Source organism: Carcharodon carcharias, chromosome 14 (assembly GCF_017639515.1).
Source record: "Carcharodon carcharias isolate sCarCar2 chromosome 14, sCarCar2.pri, whole genome shotgun sequence".
NCBI lineage: Eukaryota > Metazoa > Chordata > Chondrichthyes > Lamniformes > Lamnidae > Carcharodon > Carcharodon carcharias.
Window position 1 is genome coordinate 134,850,363 of NC_054480.1, and position 12,577 is coordinate 134,862,939.

The 12,577-nt window shown below is 40.8% G+C and overlaps 1 protein-coding gene across 1 annotated transcript in view; it reads right to left on the reverse strand.

Moving 5' to 3' along the window:
• The window catches only part of reep6 (receptor accessory protein 6), a 36,830-nt gene extending 30,008 nt beyond the window's left edge, over positions 1 to 6,822 (reverse strand). Inside the window, exon 1 of the mRNA XM_041205405.1 lies at positions 6,555 to 6,822. Within this exon, the coding sequence (XP_041061339.1) occupies positions 6,555 to 6,669 (115 nt within the window). The 5' untranslated portion in view covers positions 6,670 to 6,822. The remainder of the gene's footprint in view (positions 1 to 6,554) is intronic.
• Between the last annotated feature and the right edge of the window lie 5,755 nt (positions 6,823 to 12,577).

The window sequence follows — 12,577 nt, forward strand, 5'->3', positions numbered from 1 at the left end:
GGAAAGACAGTGGAACAGCAATGGCAGGAGTTTCTGGGAGTAATTTGGGAGATACAGGAAAAATTTATCCCCAGGAAGAAGGAGCATACTAAAGGGAGGACAATGCAACCATGGCTGACAAGGGAAGTCAAGGATAGCATAAAAGCTAAAGAGAAAACATACAATGTGGTGAAGAGCAGTGGGAAACCAGGGGATTTGGAAGCTTACAAAGACCAACAGAGGACAACTAAAAAAATACGGAGGGAGAAGATTAAATATGAGGATAAACTAGCCAGTAATATAAAAAAAATCGCAAGAGTTTTTTTTAGATATATAAAGGATAAGAGAGAGGCAAAAATGGACATTGGGCCGCTGGAAAATGATGCTGGAGAAGTCATAGTGGGGAACAAAGAAATGGCAGAGGAACTGAATAGGTACTTTGCGTCAGCCTTCACGGTGGGAGACATGAGTAACATCCCCAAAGTTCAAGAGAGTCGGGGGGCAGAGGTGAGTATGGTGGCCATTACCGAGGAGAAGGTGCTAGGAAAACTGAAAGGTCTGAAGGTGGATAAATCACTTGGACCAGATGGATTACACCCCAGAGTTCTGAAGCAGATAGCTGAAGAGATAGTAGAGGCATTAGTGGTGATCTTTCAGGAATCACTGGAGTCAGGGAGGGTCCCAGAGGACTGGAAAATGGCTAATGTAACCCCTCTGTTTAAGAAGGAAGTGAGGCAAAAGACGGGAAATTACAGGCCGATTAGCCTGACCTCGGTCATTGGTAAGATTTTAGAGTCCATTATTAAGGATGAGATTTCAGAATACTTGGAAGTGCATGGTAAAATCAAGCAAAGTCAGCATGGTTTCATCAATGGGAGGTCATGCCTGACAAATCTGTTAGAATTCTTTGAGGAGGTAACGAGTAGGTTAGACAAAGGAAAGCCAATGGATGTTATCTACTTGGACTTCCAGAAGGCCTTTGACAAGGTGCTGCACAGGAGGCTGCTCAGTAAGATAAGAACCTTTGGTGTTAGAGGCAAGGTACTAGCATGGATAGAAGATTGGCTGTCTGGCAGGAGGCAGAGAGTGGGGATAAAGGGGTCCTTCTCAGGATGGCAGCCAGTGACTAGTGGAGTTCCGCAGGGGTCAGTGTTGGGACCACAACTTTTCACTTTATACATTAATGATCTAGATGAAGGAACTGAGGGCATCCTGGCTAAGTTTGCAGATAATGCAAAGATAGGTAGAGGGACAGGTAGTATTGAGGAGGTGGGGAGGCTGCAGAAGGATGTAGACAGGTTAGGAGAATGGGCAAAGAAGTGGCAGATGGAATACAATGTGGGCAAGTGTGAGGTCATGCACTTTGGTAGGAAGAATAGAGGCATAGACTATTTTCTAAATGGGGAGAGAATTCAGAAATCTGCAGTGTAAAGGGACTTGGGAGTCCTAGTCCAGGATTCCCTTAAGGTTAACTTGCAGGTTGGGTCGATAGTTAGGAAGGCAAATGCAAAGTTGGCATTTATTTCAAGAGGACTAGAATATAAAAGCAGGGATGTGATGCTGAGGCTTTATAAGGCTCTGGTCAGACCACATTTAGAATATCGTGAGCAATTTTGGGCCCCGTTTCTCAGGAAGGATGTGCTGGCCCTGGAGAGGGTCCAGAGGAGGTTCATGAGAACGATCCCAAGAATAAAAGGCTTAACATATGAGGAACATTTGAGGACTCTGGGTCTATACTCGAAGTTTAGAAGGATGAGGGGGGGATCTGATTGAAACTTACAGAATACTGAAAGGCCTAGATAGAGTGGATGTGGGAAAGATGTTTCCATTAGTAGGAGAGACTAGGACCAGAGGGCACAGCCTCAGAGTAAAGGGAAGACCTTTTAGAACAGAGATGAGGAGAAACTTCTTTAGCCAGACAGTGGTGAATCAATGGAATTCATTGCCACAGAAGGCTGTGGAGACCAGGTCATTGAGTGTATTTAAGACCGAGATAGATAGGTTCTTGATTGGTAAGGGGATCAAAGGTTATGGGGAGAAGGCGGGAGAATGGGGTTGAGAAACTTATCAGCCATGACTGAATGGCGGAGCAGACTCGATGGGCTAATTTCTGCTCCTATGTCTTATGGTCTTATGATAACATCGCTATAACAGAAACCTGGCTTAAGGAGGGGCAGAAATGGCAGCTCAACATCCCTGGATACAGAGTTTTCAGGCATGATAGGGAGGGGGATAAAAAAGGTGAGGGTGAGCATTATTGGTTAAAGAATCAATTACAGCAAAAACAATAGGGAAGTAACCTTTGGGGACTTCAACTATCGTAATGTCAATTGGGATACAAATAATGTGAAGAGCACAGAGGAAGCAAACGGCATTCAAGAGAGCTTTTTTTTAAACACAAAAAGCCCAACAAGAGGGGGTGCATTTCTAGATTTAGTCTTAGGAAATGAAGCTGAATAAGTGGAGGATGTAGCGGTGTGGAACCATTTTGGAGATAGTGACCATAATGTAGTTAGATTTAGCATCATTATGGAAAGTGATGAAGATAGAACAGGAGTAAAAGTTCTAAATTTGGGAAGACAAATTTTTACAAAGCCGAGGTGTGAACTGGTGAGAATGGACTAGATACAGCTATTAGAAAGAAAAACTGTGTCACATCAGTGGGAGGCAAAGGTGAGATTCTACAGGCCCAGTATAGACATGTCTCCACAAAGAAAAAGGGTAGTACTGCCAAATCTCAAGTCCCCTGGTTATCCAGAAGCATAAAGGCCAAGATAAAGCAGAAAAAGAAATCTTATGACAGTCACAAAAGACTTAATACTGTAAAAAGCCTAGAGGAGTATAGAAAGTACAGGGGTGAAGTAAAAATGGAAAAGCAAAGAGGATATGAAAAATATTTGCAGGTAAAATCAAACCTTTTACCAGTACATTAAGAGCAAAAGAATAACTAAGGGAAAGGTACAGCCTATCAGAGATGTACATGGTAGCATGTGGGTTGATGCAGATGGTGAGGGCAGGGTTCTCAATGAGTACTATATCCCTGTCTTCACTAAGGAGGGGGATGATACAGGAATTCTAGTTAAAGAGGAGTGTGAAATATTAGATACAATAAGCATAGTGAGAGTGGAAGCGCTGGAGGGACTGGCATTCTTGAAGGTCAATAAAATCACCAGGGCCAGATGGATTGTACCCAGACTGTTGAAGGAAGCCAGGGAGGAAATAACCGATGCGCGGAAGATCATTTTCCAATCCTCACAAGATACAGGTGAGGTCCCAGAGGATTGGAGATCTGCGAACGTTGTACCATTATTTAAAAAGGATGGGAGGGATAGGCCATAAAATTATAGGCTGGTCAATCTGACGTCGGCAGCAGGAAAATTATTGGAAACAATTCTGAGAGACAGGATAAACTGTCACTTAGAAAGGCACAGATTGATCAGGGATAGTCAGCATGGTTTTGTTAGGGGAAGACTATGTCTTACTAAGTTAATCAAATTTTTTGAGGAAGTAACAAAGAGGATTGATGAGGGTGGTGCAGTGGATGTTGTCCACAGATTTCAGTAAGGCATCTGACAAGGTCCCACATGGCAGACTAGTCAGGAAAGTGAGATCTCATGGGATACAGGGGAAAGTGGCAGGTTGTTTCTTGTCACTGAGCCAATTTTGGATCGAAAGTCAATGGATGTTTTTTCGAGTGGAAAACGTTATCTAGTGGTGTTCCACGGTGCTCAGTGTTGGAGCCCTTGCTGTTTGTTGTGTATATTAATGATATAGACTTAAATGTGGAAGGCATGATTGGGAACTTGCAGATGACAAAAATTGGCCGTGTATTTGATAGTGAAGAGGATAGCTGTTAACTCCAGAATTATATCAATGGCTTGGTTGAGGGGGCAGAGAAGTGAAATGGAATTCAATCCAGAGAAGTGAGGGTTAATGGATTTGGGGCAGGAAAACAAAGCAAGGGAATACTTAATAAACGGCAAGTTATATCTAGAGGTAGAGGAAGTGAGAGACCTTGGAGTGCAAGTCCACGAGTCCCTGAAGGTGACAGGACAGGTAGATAAGGTGGTAAAGAAAGCATGTAGAATGCTTTCCTTTATTGGGTGAGGTATTGACTACAAAAGCAGGGATGTAATGATGGAACTGTATAGAACACTGGTTAGGCCACAGCTGGAATTGTGTACAGAGTTCTGGTCACCACATTACAGGAAGGACATAATTGCCCAGGAGATAGTGCAGAGGAGATTTACAAGAATGTTGCCAAGGCTTGAAAATTGTAGCCTATGAGGAAATACTGGATAGGCTGGGGTTGTTTTCCTTAGAAAAGAGGTGGCTAAGGGGTTACCTAATTGAGGTGTACAAAATTATGAGGGGCCTGGATAGGGTAGGCAAGACAGATTTAATTCCCCTAGCTGAGGGGTCAGTTACCAGGGGGTATAGATTTAAGGTGAATGGTAGAAAGATTAGAGGAGAGATGAGGAAAAATCTTTTCACCCAGAGGGTGGTGGGTGTCTGGAATTCACTGTCTAAACTGGTGGCTGAAACATTCAACTCATTTAAAAAAAAAGGTATCTGGAAATGCATCTGAGGTGCTATAAACAGCAAGGCTATGGACCAAGTGGGATTAAAATGAGCGGCTAGTTTCTTTTTTTTTAGCCGGCCCAGACATGATGGGCTGAATGGCCCCTTCCTGCACCATACCTTTTCTATGGTTTTGACCTAGCTTTTGGTCATCTGATCTAATAACCCCTTATGTGGCTCAGTGTCATTTTGTTTTCTAACGCTTCCTGTGAAGTATCTTGGGTCATTTTATTACATTAAAAAGGCAAAGTAAAAGTTGCTGTCCTTTTTCAAAATGCAAAGACATTTCCACCATGTGCAAATGAACACCACTTCACAATGAACAAACTGACAAGTCTCTGTAGACACGCTATACAACAACTGTCAAGAACTTGCCAATTTCAGACTAAAATAGATGAATACCTCTTGTGTACTGAAATATAATAAAATCATGGACTATGATAAAACTAATGAAAAGACTCTTGTTGAAAGTAAGTATGTATCAGTGGTACAAAACTTAGACTTCAGGATTTGAAAGGGAAAATTTTCAGATTAACAAACTAAGCACTCTGTCAAAGGATTAGCTTTTAAAAGGAGGTTTTTTTGAAGGTGCAGAGAGATCTGGGAAGTGAATGCTGGAGGAGGTGGGCACATTTAAAAGCCATACTTACATTGACCCCAGAAATGTAAACCCTATCTTTTAAAGCTTTTGCATATAGCAGGGGGACTTGGCATGGATTGGATCATACCTAAATGCGGTCTCAAAAAGCAGGGCTGCATTATTACATAAAATGTACAAAGCATTGGCAAATAGGCCCAATTGGTTCAGTGTTTATGCAACACATGAGCCTCCTCCAGCTTTTCTTCATCTAATTCTACCAGAACCACCTATTCTTTTCTCGCTCGTGTTTATCTAGTTCTTTTTTAAATGCACCTCAACTACTTCTTGTTTCAGTGGGTTCCTATTTCTGACCACAGAATTCCCCCAAATTCCGTATTAAATTTATCGATAACTATCTTACATAATTTCTAATCAAACTACCTCAAACTTACAGATCTCTAGCAGGTCATCCCTCAGCTTTCTCTTTAAGAGAAAAGAATCCCAGCCTGTTCATTCTCTCCCTCAATACATATAACATCTTAATTTTGGCATTAGACTTATAAACTTTTTTGGCACTTGCCTCTATACCCTATGATATGAAACCAGTTCTGTGCATGATTCTCCTTTATGTACAGAAAGTTCACAAACTCCAAAGCAAGGAGGTCCAAAATCTAGCTGTAAAAACTTTCCACAGCCAATATCTGCAATATTACTCCTTTAAAATATCTTTTGGGTAACAGGGCTCTCAATTTTCTTATCACCACCTAATACAATTAAAACGAGTTTCAATGTTTCTTCTCCTCCCCCTTTTTATATAATCAGGTTTCAATACACAAAATTACACACCAGTTACCAGCTTTAAAAAAAGCAACACTTCGTCCAGTATATACACTTGAATTAAATGATTATAAAATATCCAAAATTTAAGAATGCATGCCCTTTGGGACAAAACAGTCACATGTCATTTTGATGAACTAACGAAGACATTTAAATCGTTAAGCTGATGCTTGCAAACAAAACCGCCTGGCAAACACTTTTAGCGGAAAGCAAAGATCCTGAGTGAACCATACAGTTTCCACTCCAGACACTTCACAGTAAAAAGGTGCCGGTTCTTGATGGTCTTCTGACTCCTCCAAACGCAACTAAAACCCGTAGCACCGAGTAACAGACCGGACTACGTGGAGCCAACAGGTGCGTTAAAATGGAACAGGACCGAACCAGTCACAGCCCCAGGTAATGGGGCATTTACTAGTCACGCTATTCCAAACAGTCCACAGTTTGTTTTTTTTTTAACGATTGCAAACTGAACTCCTTACACATAAAAACAAAAAAAGAAAAATGCAATTCTAGGAGCCAGCACAAGTTTACACGCAGCAGGACCTGCAATGGCTGCTTTCAACCCTCTATAACCTACCTGTAGCCAGATGATATTTCCGCACGCCAGTCTTCTCCTCAATCTTCCCTAGAATATTGGTGATGAAGTTCTTCTCGTTCAGGAAACTCTCAAAGCGCTCACGCAAGGACGGCATTTTGCAATGAATTTGTATTTTTCCCACCTTCACTTCAACTTCAGTACGAAAGGTAGCAACAGACACTACTAAACCCCAGCTCTTTCCGCTGATGGTAGCAGTCCTACTAATCCACCAGCTGCTGACTCTGAAGCCTTTTCCCCAATCCGTTTAATGTTTACTCAATCCGTTTTCCGGCATCATCCTCTGATTGACGTATCGGTCGTCCAATTGGAGCTACCGTTGATATCTCAATCCTGCTCTTTGTTTGATAATTTACCCTTGAAACGATTGGGGGAGAAAAAAAAAGCCATTGGCAAGCAGATCCAACAAGTCACTCAGTGTGATCGTGGTTACTAATTTCTGGAGTACAGTGCACAGTTCTGGTCTCCATGTTATAAAAGTGTATAGAGGCACAAGAGTTGCAAAGAAAAAAAGATTTACTAGAATTAAACCAGAACTGAGAGATTATGCTTATCTGGAAAGATTGAACAGCTAGGGCACTTTGCAGTGAAAAAGAGAAGACTCAAGGTGACCCGATAAGGGGTCTTTAATATTATGATTTATTTAAATTTGTTCTTTTATGGGATGTGGGAGGCACTGGCGAGGGCAGCATTTGCTGTCCATTTGTTGGGATAGGGTAGATGTAGTGAAAATGGCTCAGTTTTCAGGGAGAGCAAAACTGAGGCCAAAAATATAAGATAATTACTAAAAAAATGCAGTAGGGAATTCAGGAGATACTTATTTTTGCACAGAGTGGCCAGAATGTGAACATAATTAGTAAGTGAGGTGACAATCATACGATGGTTACAGTATGGAGGGGAGGCCATTCGGCCTGTTGCGTCTGTACCGGCTCCCTACAAGCTCAACTCAGCTAGCCTCATTCCCCACTTTTTCCCATATCCCTGCAAATTTTCACTCTTCAGATAATTATTCAACACACTTTTGAAAGCGATGGTTGAATCTGCCTCCACCACAATCTTAGACAACACATTCCAGGTCCTAACCATTCAATGCTTTAAAAAAAAGCTTTTCCTCATGTCCTCTTGGGTTCTTTTTCAAATGATCTTAAATCAGTGTTGCCTAGTCCTCAACCTTTCTGCCAATGGGAGCAGTTTCTCGCTATCTGCTCTGTCTAGACCCCTCGTGATTTTGAACACCTCTATCAAATTTCCCTCAACCTTCTCTAAGGAGAACAACCCTAATTTTTCTAATCTATCATCGTAACTGAAGCCCCTCATCCTTGGAACCAATTTTCTAACTCTTTTCTGCATCCTCTCTAAAGCTTTCACACCCTCCCTAAAGTGTGGTATCCAGATTTAGATACAATACTCCAGTTGAGGCTGAGCTCGGTGTTTTATAAAAGTTCATAACCTGCACCCTCATCATCCCTCTCTGTTACCTTCATCAAAAACCTCAATTTAGTTGAACACGATTTGCTCTTAACAAGTCCATGCAGGCTTTCCTTAATTAATCCACATTTGTACAAGAGACTGTTAATTTTGTCCCGGACTATTGATTCTAAGAGTTTTCCCACTAACAATATTAAACTAATAGCCCTGTAGTTGCTGGGCTTATCCTTATACCCTTTTTTAAACAAGGGTGTAACATCTGCAATGCTCTTGAGTAAGGAACTTCAGGATAATCTAGTTAAACACATGATGGAAAAATGAATAAAGGGTTATATTAATGGGATTAGATGAAGAAGGGTGGGAGGTGGTTTGTGTGGAGCATATGCACTAGCATGAATCAGTTGAGCCGAATGGCCCATTTTTGTGATGTATATAGAATGCAAGATCTATTTAGATGCACAAATGACTAGAAATGCTGCAGGACCATCAGTATCTCTGGGCAACCTTGGAGCTTTATGGCATAGCAGGCAACTGTTTTGGTGAAAGTATCTATGCAGCTCTTTGCGACAGCAAGCTAAAACTAATCCACTGTCCTGATTCTATTCCTATAACCTCTGCTTTGTGAGAACCTGGCCAAATTGTTAACCTGTCACTTCTTTCCTCAGATATCTGTTGTGTGTTTTCAGTATTTCTTGCTTTGGGTTTAGATTTCAAACATTTGGAGTTTTTTTCTTTTTATTGTATTATATTGAAATATGTAATTTTCAGAGCATTGTAGAATTTTTTAAAGAGATTACATGGTTTGGATAATTCACAAAAAGCAAAATGCGCAAGACTTTTGAAAAAATGGTCCAAATTACCATTACCTCTGTGCTTCCATTATAGCATTTGTGATCATCAATATCATTAAATATTTCCCTAATGTTCTTGACTGCTGCCAAAATGTGAATAGATAGAACAAAGAAAATGCTACAAATGTACTATTAACATCTAAAAAAGATGAAGCAATGGTGTAAATAAATTCTATGCATTTCCAGCATTTTAATTGTTTTTATTACTGACAAGTTAAATGTTTTGAAAAATAGATACACAATCTAAAAAATTAATTTGTCATCCTCAAAATAAATAATTTATCTTAATATGAGCAAAACATTTATAAATAGGGCATCTTCTGAAAAAACCAAAGTGGAACAGGTTGAAAACAAATCTAATATATCAATGTTGTTATTCGATGCACTTTCTCCTTTTCACCATCTTTCACAGTGACTTCTGTGCAAAAGAAAATGAATGCTTTCAAAGTGAGAGACACAGCCAGGCCATAAAATGAATATGTGACTGCCACCTGGAGTAAGGGATGATCAAGAGCATTATCCAACAAATTCATACAATGCGATATCTGTAACACTTAAATTGCTGCAGCTCCTAACTAGCAATAAATCTCTTCTGTACATTCACAACAAAATGTCGTGGGGCTGCATTATATGTGGAACATTAACAGAAAACATTTGATTTTGTGCAATTTATTTGGTAAAATTATAGTTATATCTCCCTGTGAAGTTGGGCAGAGGTAATGTCTCCGTCCCTGTTGGTCTGTTTTTTTTTGTAAACAATATATCTGAAAACCTAATGGGTGGATTTCATCAAAACTTGGCACACAGATTGCATATGGTCCAAGGAAGAACTGATGAGTTTTTGGTGAAGATGTGGATCAGGATCTGGATCGTGTAATTTTCAAAGGACCTATCCATTAAAATTGGGAGATAGGGCAAATTAACTTTTTCTTTTAGAATGTTGTGGGTTTGATTTAGAATGTTGTGGATTGTCTTAGCCACTGTGGTAGAATTTGTCACTGTTTCAAATGGTGAGCAGAGTTTTCAAAGCAGGTCTATGGCCTCCTCAGTGGAATAGAAGCTCTTAATAAAATATTTATTTTTCAGCATTGTAGTTACAAGGCATCAGAAAGGCAGGGAAAAGATTCAAGGAAGAGCGGTGTAACTGTGATCATTTTCAGTTAATATAGTCTGGTGGAGGTTTGCACTCTATTGAGGTTGTTTTTGTTTCACTTGTTTTTGAACTGAATCTTAAATCATTTTCTCTTCCCGCAAACTCCATACTTCTGCTCATCCTTCACTTCCCTTTATCTTTGACATTTTGTATTGCTCAGTGACTACATTCGGCAATATATTCAAGGTGTGCTGTAATCAGAGGACTATAAAGTTTAATCACTACCTCTTCTGACACGTTTAACAGTAGTTCAACATCCTATCGTATTTGATGAAAAGTTACTGACCTAAAACATTCACTTTGTTTTCTCTGTCTTCAGTTTCTGCCTGACCTGTTGTATATTTCCAGCATTTTCTGTTTTGCATTCCTATTAATTTTGTTAATTGCTGCTTTGCATTTGTTTGGCATATTTAGAGTTGATTCTGCTAAGAATCTTACATCTCTTTCAGTTTCATCCTTAGCTTTATCAGTAGGAATCTATCACTTTACAATTTTTTGGCTTAAAGTTTATCTGCTATTATTCTGCCCACACATATTCTGTCCATGGCTATAGTTTCTAAGGCGCTGTCTCTGGTTCCATGGTCCCTTTGATAATAGAATTGTGACAACTTAGATCAAAATTTGGGATGAAGCCTGAGAACCATACGCCGGATAAGCTAAGGCAAGCATTTATAGCAGAAACCATGGCTTCTTAATTCAGTTTTCTGTAAAAAGTAACCTGAGGCCACAATAACTGAGGGTTTAGATGGGAGGATAGGCCCCTTTTTTATTTTCATGAAATGTGAGCTGCCAAGGCTGGCATTTGTTGCGCATTCGTAATTGCCCTTGAGAAGGCAGAGGTGAGCTGCTTCCTTGAACCGCTGCGGTCCATGGGGTATAGGTGCACCAACAGCACTGTTAGGGAGTTCCAGGATTTTGACCCAGTGACAGTGAAAGAACAGCAGTATAGTTCCAAGTCAGGATGGTGTGTGACTTGGAGGAGAGGTGGTAGTATTCCCATACATCTACTGCCCTTGTCCTCCTAAGCAGTAGATACCACAAGTTTTAAAGGTCTTTTGGAAGGAGCCTTGGTGATTTGCCACAGCGCATCTTGTAGATGGTGCACACTTCTGCCACTGTGCTTCGGTGGTGGAGGAAGTGAATGTTGAAGGTATTGGATGGGATTTAAGATGGGTATATAGACTTTATAACTCTTGTTTGAAGAGGAGGGAGCTGGGGTGGACAATATATAAATGCCAGGTCTTCATTCTGCTATCAAGGAAACAAAGCAGCAGCTTAGTGTATGTGGGGGTGGAGTGGGTGTGTGTGTGGTGGTGTGGATTCAACTTCATGGAAAATTATGAAAAAACTGAGAAGAAAGGAGAGCCCCGGAGAGGCTATTAAAGTCTCCAGAAGACAAAATAGGACAGAATGTTTGGAAAGGGCTAGGAATCTAACTTCAAGCACATCAGATAAAGGGACGACAATGAGAAAGGGGACGGGAAATACAGGACTGAAGGTGTTGTATCTGAATGCACGCAGTATACGAAATAAGGTAAATGAGCTTGTGGCGCAGATTGAAATTGGCAGGTATGATGTGGTGGGCATCACGGAGACATGGCTGCAAGGGGATCAGGACTGGGAGCTAAATATCCAAGGATATACATCCTATTGAAACGATAGGCAGATTGGCAGAGGGGGTGGGGTTGCTTTGTTAGTAAGAAATGAAATTAAATCAATAGCAAGAAATGACGTAAGGTCAGATGATGTAGAAACTGTGTGGGTAGAGTTGAAGAACCGCAAAGGTAAAAAAAACCATAATGGGAGTTATGTACAGGCCTCCGAACAGTAGTCAGGACGTGGGGCACAAGATACACCAGGAGATAGAAAAGGCGTGTAAGAAAGGCAAGGTTACAGTGATCATGGGGGATTTCAATATGCAGAAAGACTGGGAAAATCAGGTTGGTAGTGGATCCCAAGAAAAGGAATTTGTGGAATGTCTACGAGATGGCTTTTTGGAGCAACTTGTGGTGGAGCCCACTAGGGACCAGGCAATTCTACATTTAGTGATGTGTAATGAGGCAGATTTGATAAGGGAGCTTAAGGTGAAGGAACCCTTAGGAGGAAGTGACCATAATATGATAGAATTTACCCTGCAATTTGAGAGGAAAAAGCTAGAATCAGATGTAACAGTATTATAGTTGAATAAAGGCATCTACAGAGGCATGAGGCAGGAGCTGGCCAGAATTGACTGGGAGATGAGCCTAGCAGGAAAGACAGTGGAACAGCAATGGCAGGAGTTTCTGGGAGTAATTTGGGAGATACAGCAAAAATTCATCCCTAGGAAGAAGAAGCATACTAAAGGGAGGACAACGCAACCATGGCTGACAAGGGAAGTCAGGGACAGCATAAAAGCTAAAGAGAAAGCATACAATGCAGCGAAGAGCAGTGGGAAACCAGGGGATTGGGAGGCCTACAAAGGCCAACAGAGGGCAACTAAAATAGAAATAAGGAGGGAGAAGATTAAATATGAGGGTAAACTAGCCAGTAATATAAAAGAAGATTGCAAGAGTTTTCTTTGATATATAAAGGGT